The sequence below is a fragment of the Centruroides vittatus genome, unplaced genomic scaffold (assembly GCF_030686945.1).
Source record: "Centruroides vittatus isolate TY-2023 unplaced genomic scaffold, ASM3068694v2 contig_377, whole genome shotgun sequence".
NCBI lineage: Eukaryota > Metazoa > Arthropoda > Arachnida > Scorpiones > Buthidae > Centruroides > Centruroides vittatus.
The window spans coordinates 970239-987773 of NW_027122198.1; the positions used below are offsets into that span (position 1 = coordinate 970239).

At 29.3% G+C, this 17535-nt stretch overlaps 1 protein-coding gene across 1 annotated transcript in view; it reads right to left on the bottom strand.

Annotated features, from left to right (window-relative positions):
- Window positions 1-17535, bottom strand: part of LOC136975651 (actin nucleation-promoting factor WASL-like) — an 84374-nt gene that overhangs the window by 16547 nt on the left and 50292 nt on the right. Inside the window, exons 6-7 of the mRNA XM_067270746.1 lie at window positions 14487-14610; window positions 3008-3044 (exon numbers count right to left, since the gene is read on the bottom strand). Of these exons, the coding sequence (XP_067126847.1) occupies window positions 3008-3044; window positions 14487-14610 (161 nt within the window). The remainder of the gene's footprint in view (window positions 1-3007; window positions 3045-14486; window positions 14611-17535) is intronic.

The following is a 17535-nucleotide window of genomic DNA, read 5'->3' on the forward strand; positions in this document are numbered from 1 at the left end:
TATTAAAAGTTCTATTTGTCAAGAGAGAACATTATCTGAAATATTTTAACATTATAAACAAATACATCTTTGTCAAAATTACAGGGTGGGAAAGTAAGTCACTTAACACCACTGCTACAGAATATAGAATATACCCAAATTTAATTCACTTATGTTAAACACATTACATCAAGGGTCAGAATTTCACAAGAAATTGATTACTGAAAGATTTATTGACCTACCGCAAACAGTTACAGAGTTATTAATGTGTTTCCTTTGTTGTTACAGGTGTGAAGAACAGACAACACAATGTCCCTAACAGAAAGAACAAATTGAAATCGTCCTAATGATAGGAGAAAGAAGTTCTGGGTGAAAGAAGTGATTGCACAGGATTTTTAATCAATGTCATCCACACTGAGAGCCTGTGTCACACATAGCAGTTGCCAACCTATTCCAGAAATTCAGGGAGACAGGATCAGTCCATGGTAAGAAATGTTCAGGCCTGTGCAACTGCCCTGAAACTTCTCTCCCCTGCTATCAGGATAATTTTAATGCATTCTTTGTGTTAGAGGCATTGTGTTGTCTGTTCTTCACACCTGTAACAACAAAAGAAACACATTAATAACTAACTGTTTGAGGTAGGGCAATAAATCTTTCAGAAATCGATTTCTTGTGAAATTCTGACTCTAAATGATGTGTAACACGACTCCCTTCCCATTTACAGTTTCAGAGTTGCATTCAATATGGCCATGCCTGTAACACACACAAATCTGTTTCCCCCTTGGTGTAATGTGTTCCTGACATGAGCAAATTAACTTTGGGTACATTCTATATTCTGTAGCAGGGGTGTTAAGTGACTTTATTTACCACCCTGTACATACAGTACTTTATTTGAACCTCATGCTTTCCTTATAACGTGATCTCTAATTTTGTACTCGAAATTTTCAAAAAATTTTACAATTTCATTGGTTAAACTCTGTGTCATATTGTGCATGCAGATAACCCGAACATGTATAATCAACCTAAAAGAATTGTGACAATAACAAAGACCACAAAAAAAAAAAAAAAAAAAAACCACACTTTTACTGACCTCCTTCAGTTACGAAAGAATAGAACCTGAATACAAAAATTTTAAATTTATTTACAAAAATTTATTGTACATATACAGTATAATGATAGGATTACATGATTAAATTGATAGGTAATTATCCAATTTTTTCTCAGCAGCTGCAACTAATTATATCAACATGCTTGAATTTTTTGCTGAGAAATAAAGAATACGTTTGAGAAATAAAATAATTTATTTCTCAAACGTTTTCAACCTACTTGTTATAGGCCATCTTCAGGCTTATGATTACTGCATTTGAGAAATAAAATAATTTATGCTCGGCAAAAATTTCAAGTGTGTTGATATAATTAGTTGCAGCTGCTGAGAAAAAGGTGGATAATTACCTATCAATTTAATCATGTCTTCCTATCATTATACTGTATATGTACAATAAATATGATTCTCTATTTGCTCTATTTCCTGGTGTAGCATTTTTAATGGCCAGCAGTGTATTTTGTGATGTTTGAATCAGATTATCAATCCTCAAACAATACCCAAGATGTCAATATAACCACCAGGAATGAAACATCAGTATCATTTGATATACCAGGTAACATAACTGTTGTACTCACAAGATCAAAGAGTGCTTCTGTGAAAACTCCTGGCCATGAGAAGGACCATTTCACTATAATACTTTCTAAAAAACAAAATTATAGCTATTCATAATGTTCTGACATAGCATTTGTGATGTAAACAGATCACAGGATTTTAAAAAATGCCACAATTACATACTCACAAATGAATGAATAAATGAAAAACTAATAATCACATGACTGGAACAAGTCTGGAAAATTTCATTCCAAAAAAAACTGCTTATATGGGATACCACTGTCATATTAGTAACAGTATAAGAAAGAAAGGAAAAAATATATATATATATATATATATATATATAATGGACTTGGCTGTTATTTCAAGTGGTTGCACAAAGTACGTTCAAGTTGCTAATGCAGTATGAAATAAGCTATTTAAGAATAGCTTATTTCAGGATAAAATGTAAACTTATAATAAATGAATGACTGGTGATAACAGCAAACAGCATCTAGTTAAAAGTACTATCTTGGCATTTAATAGTGATCTGAATTCTATCACTTGGAATAAACTCCCACAGGATAAGATTGAAAAAATAATTTAAAGATTGTAAGATAAACAAGAGAAATGGGAGTGAGGACAATTTGTTATGTTGTTTTAAAGACAAACAACCATGTGCATAAGGAAAAGATGAGCTCTTTTCAGTCAGACAGTGAGAACCACAATTGACAATACAAAAGAAAGTAGAAGTATAAAATTCTGATGTGTTAGATGAAAATGAGGTAGTGATTTCTGAATTAGACAAACAACATTTGAATTAAAAGTAAAGAAAATTCAATAAAACTTCTGAACATTTCTAAATTTTGTTATTTACAAGAAAATTAGTGATATTAATAAATAAGAACATATCATGTGCATTATCGTAATAATGCCATACTAGATATTACCGAATAAATGCCAGTCAGCTTTAATTTTAAAAATAAATACCAGTTTATTGAAGGAATTAACTTACAATATATAATAATTTCAATGTGCATACATTTTTTATTATTTTTGTCATTTTATTTGTCTTTCAGAATTTCCAAGTAAGAAAGCAGATATATTTATTGATTTTCTTCATGAAGATCCATATTACTATAGAAATATTAGTAAGATAAAATAAATTTTTATATCTGTTTTCTTAGGAAAAACTTTCAGATAATTTGGAATTGAGTACAAACAATGGAATTTATTTTTTGGTTTTAAATTTTTATATAGTAATAACTTGCAGAAACACAGTTTTTTTTATTGTATTAGATTTATAGACTTTTATATAAAATTAAACTAAGAGAAGTTATTTCCAATTTATATCTAATCACAAATATAATTAATTAGTTATATAAAACTTACATCAAAATCATTATCCCAACCAACATGCTGGATATGTCTGCAAAAGTAATTATATATCAATATCTTTCATTAACTACTTGCATAATTTTTCAAATATTAAAATAAATTTTTTACTGATAGAAAATACTAATTTATAAATTTTATCTGAGTATTATCAGATTTATTTTAAAATAAAGTTTACATGTATTATTGCATTTAAAATACAAATAATAATAATCCCATGAAAGTATAAAAAACATAACAACTGTGATACCCAGCACACAACACAGATATGGAATAGCAGGCTGAGGTATTCCAAAATTTTATGACTAGGGAGAGAAGAGTTTTTAAGGAAATGATAAAAATGATGAGAGCAGAAAAGAATGAGGAAGTGAGAAATTGACTAGTAAAACTGAAGTTAAACAGAGATGGATTCAAAGTTGGGAAAAAAGTGTCAACTTCAAAAAATAACATACAAAACTGTACATTGTTCTTTAATTAATGAATTTTTAATTATGACAACATATAAACTTATTATTAATTAAAAATACTTATTATTACTAAGCCAAATGATTACCATAATTAATCAAATTATTATTATGCTATAATTAATAATTAGAAACTAAGTAATTTGGTATTAGAGGTAGACATTAGGTGCCATCTCTTATCTAAATTAATAACTGTTATAATTTATTAAATAATTTATAACATTCTGGAAGAATGTTGATATATATTCTTATTATTTTCATATATAGATTTTAATAGGTGAAAATTATAAATTTTATTATTAAATTATCCTTTAACATATTTTATTCATTTAAACTTATTTTTTAATTATATTTAAATTATTTGACTTACTCTGAAAGGCAAATTTATGAATGAATTATCCAAAACCCATTTGCTACTAAACAAACTTGTCAATCTACCTTACACCATGTCTTCCAAAATAGCTCATGCCCACTTAAATCTTCCATGTTTTGAAGATAGTTGTCTGTTTTGGCAGATTACTCACTTAAATTTTTTAATGGTTTTATTTCCCTTTTATTTTAATTTAAGCACACCAAATTTTAATTCTCATAATTTCCTCATACTTTAACACTCCTTCTTTTGATAACTGGCATCACATTTTTGTATTTCATATAAATAAATTTATTTATTTTCAATTATATTTTTGTGAAAAAATAGTTATGGTAAAGAACAACATTTAATGACATTAACTTAAAAATAATTATTCAAAAACTTATTTAATTTCTAACTCTGCTCTGAAAGCACTAAAACGAAAAGAGTCTTCATTATTGATTAAGCTCTATTTAAAAATATAAATCATTATCTCCAAATATGGCTATAAGATATATTATTATAGAACAACATAGATTACTAAAATCAATATACAAAACTTCGCAAAATAATTTAATTAACTATTACTTAAATATTAAAATAATAATTTTTGGACTCAACTTTTCACATTATTATTTAATAATGATATAGTCATGAATTTAGTCACTTTATTTAAAAAGTAATTACTACATTTAATTAGTTAGCAATTTTGTAAATTTAATCAAGTTCATATTATTTATTTGTAATTCTATAAATAAAAAGTCATATCAAAAAGAAAAGTGAGAAGGTATCTTGTTTTATATATCAACAGATCTTAACTGATATGTAAGAGAATCAGAGAACATCAAACAATTATACAGGACCTAAGCCAGTAAAAAAATGGCTTCCAACCTTGAAATCTATTTGTCCATGACTAAAATCACTGTTGACCAAATGTTTTTAGTCAAGCAATTAATGGGGGGGGATTACCAATTCTACTAGGATACGCACTTGCTCTATATCAACATCTCTACGGCTTATAATAGTATTAAATGAGAGAAACTAAAGAATGATGCTAGAACTAGGGATTCCAGAGAAACATATAAATCTAACAAAAATATGCATAAATGGAATCAAGAAGTATGTCAAAACCCAAATTGCTAAATTCTCAAGCTTTGAAAAGGTTAAGGAACACTATGACTTAATTACTAGGAACTTGGGAGGTATGACTTTGACTGCCAATGCATCAGATGCAGATTTAGAGATTTAATTTGACAGAGCTCACCTTCTGCATCAAAACATGGTACCATTGCATCTAAAATACTTAGAGATTCTTGAAAGATACAGGGCGATTTTTAGAGGAATGGCTATAAACAGCAGGGATGCGACTCCCATATCGCATGCATGGAGGGCAGTAATCAAGTGCATTTAGCAACTATGTAATGTTTTATAAACAGTTCTGGTTTAGTATATATATTTTGTTCATATCCTATCATTATATATCAGCACTCCAGTTGTTTTGGAGTATAGTTTATTCTAACTTTAAATGCTTATAAATAAACAAAATCTTATTGTATGTGTTGTTTTCTTTTGTATTTGTTTTTATTTTATAATGTATTACTGTACTGTGTTCCTGTGCATGCGACATTTGTACACAAGTGTTATTTAAATTACTTTTATGTTCAATTTGCACTCTACCAATAGAACCTAAAAATGGCTTTTGTAAAGGTTGAAAATGTTTGTTTTTCAATAAATTCAATAAATGTTTTTATTTTTCTCATTGGATTTTACATTTGGAAGTGTTGAAGAACAAAAATATGAAAAAATAAAATATTAATGTTATTTTCCCGCATCATGGTTAAAACCAGTATGCATAAATAAATAAAATGTTATTTTCAAAATACTAAAAAATTTTATATAAGTGAACAAATTTCAATTAATTGCCATTTGTTTGCATTAGTATTATTATGATCTTTCATTTGAAAGTAACTAATATAAATCTCTTAAGAATGTGTAGACATATTTGTACATTTGATACTTTATAGTGTTCTTGTGATATGTGCAATTTCCATTGTTTCGCTGTCATGCAAAATTAAACTGCTTAATAACTCATAAAACAACTTCTCAAGTAGATTTTAAATAATCTGCATGTTATCAAAAAAAAGCAATACAGTGGTGCCTCGTATAATGTACGCCTCGAACAACGGACTTTCTGTTTGGCCATTACGTGACTTGAGCAAGGGACTGGCTGTGAACAACGGACTTTCTGGCATAATTGGTGACTGCTCCACGGGTGCGGTCTTTAATAGCGGTCACTCTGCGTCTCCACTACCACGGAAGTGCGCTGCTGTTTGTAGGCATTTAGGAACGACGATGAAAGAAAGAAAGATAACAGCTCCACACTATCGATAGTATCGTGATGGAGGAATCTATAATTCTAAAATATGAGCTTTTAAAGGCAAAAGAAGGATCCCAATTGTAAAATTTAACCATAAAATGGATTATTTGTTGAAAGAGCATTCAAAATAGCCACGGAAAAAATTAGAATGCCGGCTACCACTCGAAAAAAATTCGTAAAGACACTTACATCACCGCATGCGCTAACTCGTGCTTTCACAATTTGTAAATTTTCATTCATAAAACCACATAATGGACCCGGAAACGAAACTATCTGAGCCATGGAAAACGCCATGTTGCTTTCCATCGTAAACTACTGTTACAAACGCCGTTTTTGCCGTTCGACGGCACGCGCTCCCACCGGAATTTAGGAACGCGTTCTGCAGAAACTTTTAAACGGATGTCGCTCGCGCAGAGTTACGCGGAGGAATAAAAGAACGCACCCCATGTTCATTTTTTTATGATACAGTACGGTTATTTTATGCTGCGGAACGAATTAGATGCTTTAATATGTATTTCTGTGGAAAAATGAGTTTCGTATAATGGACGTTTCACTTAACGGACGTGCACCTGGAACAGATTAAGTACGTTATATGAGGCACCATTGTATATATTTTGCATTTACAAACTGTAAGCATAATTTTTGATAAAATTGCTTTTATATTATTTGGATAATGAGGAATAGTTTGTATTTAGAAAAGTTTAAGTATATTTAAAATAGAAATCATAGTATCATACTTATAAATAATATCAAAAATAAGAATAAGATATAGTTATAACTTGAAAATTTAGAATAAGCATAGTAAATCTGCCCATCAAGAATGTTGAATCATATAATGTTTTTTAAAGTGAAATTAAATGTAATAATTACTGCTAAGTACAATATTTTACATTGGGTACATATATAAGCTATTTTGCTGCACTATTTGAATGTTTTTGGTACTGAGAATGAATGACCTTGAAAAACTGAGCATCTAAATTGTACAGTTAGGTATAAATTAGATGCTTGAGCTGGATATACTTTTTAATCATACAAAACAGATGTAGCCAATCAGCAAGAAATAGGATAGTTTGATGTCATTTTCTACAAAATGGCTCAGTGGATAAATATACCAACTGAAAAATTAATAATAGTAGTTTGCAATTTTTTGAAAACTTTTCATAGAAAGAAAACGTATAAAGATGAAAAATGTTAAATAATAATAATAGTGAGTCATTTTCTTTTTTCTATAAAGAATAAGTATGTCATTAAGATGATTGTGTCACTGTCATCCATCTTTGATTTATTCTCCTTTCTGCCAGATAGCATTCTGATAAAGTGTGAATTGCATAGTGATATCAGCTGTGTGAAGAGTATATGAAAGTTATATGATTACATGCTGGCTTAGTGCAAATTCTCGTGTGGACATCTAGCTTTAATGAAGTAGAATTTAGCATGTACAGTGAAGCATTTGAAAATCCAGATTAATGAAGCCAGATCCCATCTCCAGATTTTCAAATATATGTGCAAATTAGCATTTTAAGCACTGTCAACTCCAAATGCACTATAATTAAAGTTTAGATGTTCTAAATTCAAATCAGTATTTCATAATGAATGTAAGAATACTTACAAAAATTCAAAGTATAATTTACAGAATCACTACATTTAAACAATAAATACACTATAATTTCAAAGTTAAAAACCTACAAATTCTGAACAAATATTAGAACCCATCAGCAGTGCAGGATCAAAAGAACAACAACAAAGTTACTATTGAAAAGGTTAATTCTTCATTTAACTGCACTTAATTAATCGACACACACAAAATTTATAACGTTCCAGAACAAAGATCCATTTAAAATAAGAATCATTCGATTATTATATTCCTGACAAAGGCCTTTCAAAATGGCCAAAAACATTCGATAATTTGAACTAAAGGCTGCATTATAAAGGTTTTTGTGTGTCGAAAGGGTTAATATCCATTTTTGATGGCCAAATCCAAATTTTTGATGTCTAAAAAACCAATGTTTCTGATATATCTATCACCATCACGTGTAATTTTTATTTTTATGAAAAATATTACTGGCTAAACTTAAAGTAATATCCTGATTAACACCATTAGTGGCTCATCTGAAGTTCTTTACAGTTATTTAAACCTGGCAGCTTAATGTAGAAGAAAGCTGACATCTTTTTGGAGATCCACCAGATGTGAGCAAAGAACTTAATAAGCTACTAATCTTGACTTTAGAATAGTTATTTACAATACACTAAACAATATGGATTACTTAGATTATTATGTTGCCACAAAAATATAAACTACATGCACTGATAGGTACTTAAAACCTCCAATGTTTTATTCACTAGTTACTCAAACTTTATGAATTAAAATGAAACATGTGTAAACATCTTACTTATGAATAATATCACCAAGGAGAAGTAGGTGATAACACAAACACTCAGTCATATGAGAAAATGTAAAAGTTTTTATACATATAAATGTTACAAATGGATTTGAAGCTTACAATCACCACAATACTACTGGTATATAATTAAATAAAAAAACAATTACCATTAAACCAGCATAGTTTAATGGTAATTGTTTATTTTTATTTAATGATGATGTGTGATGTGTTTTTATTTGATGAAGATGATGTGGTAAAACCACAACATCCTCATTTACACCAATTACCATTAAACCAGCATGGTTTAATGGTAATTGTTTAATTTACCACATCATCTTCATTTTTAGACTATCATCTACAAAGAAATAATGCTTTACAAGTAACAGGATCGCTTACAGACTCCGACTGTTTTTTCCTGTATTAGAAATGATAAGGACCGATTGGACCAAAATTGTATCCCAGGGGTCGATACTATCCCTATTTACAATCTTAGAGTGAACTGACCTGGTGAATATATTGGTGCTACCGCATGCAGTCTAAAAATGAGGATCAAGGAGCATAAATACACCATTCAGAAGAGTCTTTCCACTACCACATTGGATTCTTTTGCTGTCGATAACAATGTCTGGGTTGACTTTGACAATGCCCGATTACTGCAATGGTGCGAGGACATGGCCAACCTCAAATATCTTGAACAACTGGAGATATTTAAAGTGTTTAAGAGGGGAATAGCGATTAATTTTAAGGACATGGACTCATTAGCATCTGCCTGGAGGGCGTGCTTTGACGTATGATATATAAAAACAAATTTGATGAGGGTCTATCTTTATAAACTTAATATTTTACAACTGGAATCCGGCTGGAAGACTAATTTTTAAATGCATCATTGAACATGTGCGTATTTTCATGACATGCAACTTTTTAAATTTTGGAATTTATGTTCTTTTACAAACATTCCATTGAAACCTGACAGCAACAGTTTAAAACAAAAGAAAACATTTGTTTAAATGACAATTAATTGCTGGTTTAATGGTAATTATTTTTTTTTATTTGAAGCTTTGTAATTTTTATGAAATATACACATTAAGACAATTTAAGATACAAATTATCATATGTTTGCAATGCAAAAGTTTCTAATAATTTACCATGTGACAGTATTACTGGTCATGTAAATGACACAATTGCTAAAATTTTTGATAATTCATCAACTCAAAATACATTTAAATTTTTTTCTGCACATCTAGAAGTCATGAGATTTAATTTGAGACCTCATTTGCTAAATTTGATCAATCAATAAAAAATCTGATTTATATAATTGTACAATATCCTATAATTTACAGCTAGTACAATAAACTCAATAATATACAGGTAACCCTTGACTTTCGCACATAATAATTGGTTCCTGAAAGTGTGTGCAAATGTTGAATGTTCGAAAGTAGAGGGATGTAAAAAAATATGCACCAAAAACTGTGTTTTTAAAGTACAGTAGAGCATCGTTTATCTGAAAACTGATCAACCAAAACGTCAGTTAACCGAAAGCTTTCCAGTCGGACTGTGTCGTGCTGAATCAAACATTTTTAATTACATTAGAAACATTTTTAATACTAGATTTACTTCTAAAGTATAATTTTTTTGTTTTTATATTTTTCAATATATTTATTTTGTTTGTACAAAATAAAGAAATAATTTTTAACGATACAATAGCCTCGATTATTATTATAAAAATTTTCATTAGGCTTAAAATCTACGAAAATTCAACACGAAGCGACACGTAACGGAGAAAAATTTCAACATCGGATAGGTTAATATATTTTTTCGTACGTAATTGGTTATCCAAAAAATCAGTTATCCAAACAACCCCAGTCCCCAATTGATTTGGATAAACAATGCTCTACTGCCATGATACTCAACCTGCAACCCTCTGAGCTTTTGTAAGTGGCCCAGACATGATCTGTAAATAATGCAGTCAAAATATAAATTTTGAAATTTTTGCGGCAAAAAATAGATTCGGTCACTTCGCCCACACTGCTAAGTCCCTTTTATTCTTTCTGTAAAAAAATGTGCTCAAATTTTACGTTGTTTGCATCAACGTATCTATGTGAAACGTCATACTCAAAAATGAAATATGCAAAGAACATATATATATAGAAATTGGCTTACTGATTCACACCTGGATGCCGTTTTACGAGTAGCATGCAGCAGTTACAAGCCTAATTTAAATGAAATTGTGAAAAAATGTTTGCAATATCAACAGTCACACTAAATGTCTAGGGCAAATGAGAAGTTATATAAGTTTTTTATTATAATTGTTATGTTGTGGCCCGCACGTGATAGCTATCATGTGTATGTGGCCCGAGAAAAAAAAAGGTTGAGTAACACTGCTCTACTGTATTTATTTATCAATATGTATACTTAATGAAGTTAATGAGGTGTGTTTAAGTGCTTTTGGATGTTTTCTTTATAAAGTTGTCAAGAGTTAGTTCAGGGGTGGGGAACCTTTTTGTTCGTGAAGGCCACATTACAATTCATCGTCCTTTATAGAGACCGCATTGAAACTTTTTTTGTCATTTTATCCCTAGGCTTAGGCCATTAAGTAATTTGAAAGTTATGTAATAAAAGAAAGACAGTCTATATATGCGTGTGTGTATTATAAATTTATGTATAATAACTATAAAAAAAAATTAAGGTCTTAAAAAATATATATATCTCAGTTTACACCACAGGCCGCAGAAGGCCACACTTGTTGGCCCAAAAGGCTGCAGATTCCCCATCCCTGAGTTAGTTGAATACCGTATCTCATTTTAAATTTGTCGAACCAGCCATTACTTGCTTGAAACAGTGTTAGAATCTTCATTTAATCTAGTCTTCCAATCTTCATGCAAACTAATAAGCCTTAGTTTGAATAATTAAAAAACTCAGAGGGACATTATTTTAATGTTGTTCATCAATCCATGATGACAAATATCTTTCCATTTCATCCATCACTATGCCGTGATTTTTGGAAACAATCTTTGAAGATATATTTCCACAATTTTGAATGTATTCCTTAATTTTACTCTTATTTTTCAAAATTGAACATATCATAGATCTGTTTACATCATACAAATGTCCAATTGAAGCAAAAGATTCACCGTTTTCATGTTTAATTATTTCCATCTTTGTCTCGATTGTATGAAGTTTATGAGTCCTTAATTTCTTTTTGTTCGTATCAACACTGCAGTTTCTCCATTTCTCACTCATCAAGAATGAAACATTTAAACAAACAAATAAATTGGCAAAACACAAAACACATCAGCGCATGCCCTAATGCAAAACTGAAACTGTTTTGACCTCTTGCTCAGAACAACGCAGTAGTGATTAGGATTCTGAGAAGTCAACTATTGTAGGAAGAAATGTGTATCCGAGAACATAGAGTGAGCTACCGCACTTTGTAGTGTATGAGCGTTCTGCATGGAAGCAAATTTTTTCATTATCGACAAAAGTATTAAAAAGTTGAATTTTTAAAAAATGTGCAAAATAATGTGCAAAAGTAGAATGTGTAAAAGTCAAAGGCCACCTGTAAATGCAATTTTTTTTGTATCATTTTTAGAGTAATTCCATATTTCTTTTTCCATAACTTCGCTTTTTTGTTTTTTTTTATAGAATTAATATTAAATGTCTAAATCTTTATTTCTACACATTTGATTTTAAACCTTAAAATAAATGAATAAATTCTGATTTTGTATGGTTGAAGGGAATGTTTTATTGTTTACTTCTAAACTAAGTATAGAGAAAGAATACAGTAGATTGCAATTGACAAAGGCAAATGCACACAGATTATAAATTTAGTAGCATTGGAATTAAAGTAATTTAAAAGTGATAATATGGCTAGATATTACACTAAAATTAAAATCAAATTTATGTAATTTGTGCAGTTGTGAAATACAGAGAAACATTACTTAGTGTTATGGTTGTAATAGGTCTCAAAATAGAGGGGAAAAAATTTAATCTTTTAGTCAATAATTTATAAGATAATATTTGCATTATAAATCATAAGGTTCCATAAACAAGTTTTCTTTTTCTTTCAACTGAAACTATGCTATTATTCTGCAACAAAAATTCAATAAACTAGAAACAAATGGTATCCATAAAATGATTACTTAGTATATTTTGCAATATATTTGTGAACTGTTACAAAATCATATACATGTAGTTTTTTAGAAAGATGAAAATAAATATTCTCTATTAAAAATCTAACAAAATTATTTCACTTACTCTGAGCAAAATTATTTATTTTTGCTTGATATAAGTTAATAACAACAACATAATATGAACTGTATCATCTGGAAAATATTTTATTTTTATTAATTAAAGAGAACTAAATAATTTCTTATTAGTTTGTTAAAGTACCTGGCTGAAATCCATTATACTAAACTTAATATTTTAAATACTATAAGAAAGTTATTTTAAGTTTCAAATATTATTATAAAATATTACTCTCCTATTCACACTCAGATTCTTTAATTTTATAAAATTAACACACCTTAATACTGAGAAAGCTCATTTATTCAGCTAAACAAAAGAGCTTTTGGGCCATCATCAGGTTAAAGACCATGGGCCATTATCAGGTCTTTAACCTGATGATGGCCCATGGAATGGGTTGAAAATGTTTGTTTAGCTGAATAAATGAGTTTTCTCAGTATTAAGGTGTGTTAATTTTATATAAAATATTAGTTAAAATATATGTTAAATATTTTGAAAACTTAAAGCTTTTTGCTGAGATTTGTTTATATTAAAAGCAACCACCAGTTTATTCATAAATATTAAAACAGAAAAATGTTCTATTATTTAACTATATGTTTGGAAGAAATGTTAAATAAAGTTTCTAGCTGAAATCAGATTTATCAGAACAAAACTACCACATGACAATACATTAACCTTACTGTTAGTACATTGGCCTGTGAAACAGTAAGTTTCACAGGCCAATGTACTTAATCATCATTTATTCAAAACATAGAAAAATATGCTGTTATTTAACTGTCTTAATATATGTTATGAATAGACAGCTAATTGTTTTTACTATAAACAAATAGTACCGAAAAAAAAGCTTCAAGTTTTCAAATAATAGTTGTTATAAAAATATTAAAAATGTATATTAATATTTGAAACTTAATATTTTAAATAAAATAAACAACTTTAAGTTCAGCATAGTAGTATTACATTAAACAATATTTAAATTGCACAAGATACTCAACATCACTTTAATATTCAAACAAACAAACATAAAATTTTTAATTGTAACTTTTATTCTAAAACTTTTACGTTGTAGAAAATAATTTTCTAAAAAACAATTTCGTTTTTAATAAAAAAATTTTTATAACAACAACTCAAATTAATTATTATTTACTAACCACAAATTATTACACTTGTGACTTTAACAACAGAAATAAAAATTTCATAATTTATCATAATCAAAATTATAAAATTATTTTTAATCCATAACAAGCGTTTTAAAATAAATACAAGTGTAAATAAACTGCTAAATCGGAAATAAATAAATAAATTTTGTCGTTAATAAGTTAAAGTATAAATAAATAAGTTTTTTAATATTAGATTGTTACTTTTGGTTTGTTTCTATGTCAATGCACTGTATCCATGGCAACTTCATTCTGTCATACTCGTTCCCCCCCCCAGTTGCTTAAAAATGATTGAAAAGCCAAAACCACATACTCATATTTATTCAATCCACAGTTACTTTGATTAAGTAGTTTATCAACATTTATTATTTTTTGTCAATAAAGAACAGCATTATATATCAAAGACAATGACGAAAAAGTCCATAAAATCTTTAAAGTTAATTAAAAGACTTTCCATTTCTAAAACTAGATTATAGAATTTGACTGATAAGAAAATTTAAAATACTTACATGAAATTTTTTGGCAAACCAATATCTTTTTTCGTGATCTTTGGTCGTTTTTTATGTTTTTTCTTTTTCTCTATGTTACTGTTATTACTCAATGATGGCAATGATTCAGCTCTTCGTCCTGTTACTTTAAAATTAAAGTAGCTTTAATAAAATGTATATATAAACAAACATTATATGAATCAATTTGATATATAAAAAGTAATTATACCCAAATTCTATTTTTCAATATGGTTTCATAAAATATATATTTAAGAAATATTTTAAATATTGAAAATTATACAGAGGTGCCTCGTATAACGTACGCCTCGAATAACGGACGCTGTGAACAACGGACTTTCTGTTTGGCCGTTACGTGACTCAAGCAACGGACTGGCTGTGAACAACGGACTTTCCGGCATAATTGATGACTGCTCCATGGATGCGTTCTTTAATAGCGGTCGCTCTGCGTCTCTGCTACTACAGGACTGCGCTGCTGTTTGTAGGCATTTAGGGATGACGGTGAAAGAAAGAAAGATGGTGGCACCTGCACTATCGATATTATCGTGATAAAGGAATCTATAATTCTAAAATATGAGCTTTTAAAGGCAAAAGAAGGGCCCCAATTGTAAAATTTAACCATAAAATGGATTATTTGTTGAAAGCGCATTCAAAATAGCCAAGAAAAAAATTAGAATGCGGGCTACCATTCGAAAAAAATTCGTAAAGACACGTCACCGCGTGCACTAACTTGCGCTTTCACAATTTCTAAATTTTCATTCATAAAACCACATAATGGACCCAGAAACGAAACTATCTGAGCCATGGAGGACGCCATGTTGCTTTCCACAATAAACTACTGCTACAAGCGGCCGTTTTTGCCGTTCGACGGCGCGCACTCCCACCGGAATTTAGGAACGCGTTCCGCAGGAATTTTTAAACGGATGTCGCTCGCGAAGAGTTACGCGGAGGAATAAAAGAACGCACCCCATGTTCATTTTTTTATGATACAGTACGGTTATTTTATGCTGCGGAACGAATTAGATGCTTTAATATGTATTTCTGTGGAAAAATGAGTTTCGTATAATGGACGTTTCACTTAACGGACGTGCACCTGGAACAGATTAAGTACGTTATATGAGGCACCACTGTATATGAAAATATCTTTAAAATATGAAATGTAGTAAAACAAAAGTGTAATTATATGAATACATAAAATAATGTCCCTTTATTAGTATTTTTTGGAAGTCATCTAAAATTATAACTGAATATAATGAAATATCATTAATCTTTAGTATTAAAACAATACAATATTTAATTTTTATATATAAATAAAAGTTATATGCTGATTTTTTTTTGGGACAACATCAACTGAATAATGGTGAGTGGGCAATGGTCATCTGGACAACTGACTGGGTGCTGGACTTCTTATTGCAATGTAAGATCAATAAAAAGTTTCCATTTGAATGTTCCAGAAATAGAACAAAAAATAAATTTATGTATACGTAGACCTGAAGTTGATCTGTAAAGCAGATCAAAAACATTTGTCCAATTATTAAATTTGTGCTGGAAAGTGAAAAGGTTATTTGCATGGTATTGTTTGATTATTTTCCTGTTTGAATTTCTTTTTCATATGACGAGATAGTTCATCAAATTTTTTTAAACAAAATTACCAATTTTAACGAAACTGATTAACTTTATTTCTTCTGTCATCTTTGATTCTATCATGTTAGAGAATCAGTTTCCATTATATGATTTAAAGATTTATGAAGAGCAACACTCTTTTTAATGTAAATTATATAATCAGATTAATTTTACAAAGAGATCATTGTCATTAAGTAAATGGTCTTCTCCAAAGTCAGAATTCATTAATTGTTTTGTCATAAGTTATCAATGAATAGAGAAAACAGCTCAAATAGAAAAATAATAATAATAATTTGTTATTATTATTATTATTTTTCTATTTGAGCTGTTTAATAATAATATAATTAAAATAATAATAATAATTTGTTATTATTATTATTATTTTAATTATATTATTATTTATAATAATTATTATGTTGCAAATGTTATGCTCAGCTGATATTGGTGCCAGTACTAACACTGAACTAAAGTCAAGGCATAGCTACCCAAACAATTGTAACATTGTGTGTGTGTGTGTGTGTGTGTCAACATCTTGAAACTTCCTAACAATGTGATGTGTTTAATACTGCAGCTTTTTTTAGTGCCATGTAAATGTTTTTATTAAGGTTTAACACGTCTAGACTTGTGTAGTGTATATGGCATAGCAACAGTAGAAGAGAAGACAACAAGTACAACAATATATCCATCTTCCACAGTTGCCTTATTTCTTGGGTGAATAGAATGTATGTACTTGATTTTTTTCAGTGTGGACATTTTTTGTTATGAATGTTTGGAATGTCATTATATAAGCAATCTTACTGCATTTGTCAATGAAAATGATGTCAGGTCTATTTTTATGAATTGTTTTATATGTGATTATGGCTCTGTCGTAGTAATTTTCTATGTTTCATTTTCTAATACTGACTGTGGAATATATTTGTAGTATGGTAACTGGGTGTTAAATATGTTTTTGTGTGCAAGCTTTCAGTGTATTATATTTGCCTATTTGATAATGCCTAAATGTAAATAGTCTGAGCTAAGAGCTTGCAACCAAAGGTTGCATGTTGTATTGTTTCTGGCAGAATGTGACATTTTCTGCAAGAGTCATTTGTAAGTGATATATCCTTCAGGATTTGTTTTCTGTAGTTTTTAGTGTTTATGACCTGATCTTGAATGGCAACCAAAAACTCCTCAATCTTTTCAAACAGGCAGCCCTAGTCAGCCAGCAGTTTGATGCAGTTTTGTCAACACAGTCCTGGGTCAAGTCATAGGCATACTTGCCTTGAAATGCCTTTTCAATCTATCACTGCTTAATGGTGTCTACAATATTTGTGTGTTGAGCTATGTCTAGGTGCTCAGAGCGTAAGTTTAAAGGTGTGTTGTTACTGTATGCTAGTTATAGTTTTATGTAATCTTGATGTTTCTTGTTTTTTCTGAAAAAAGGAAAAAC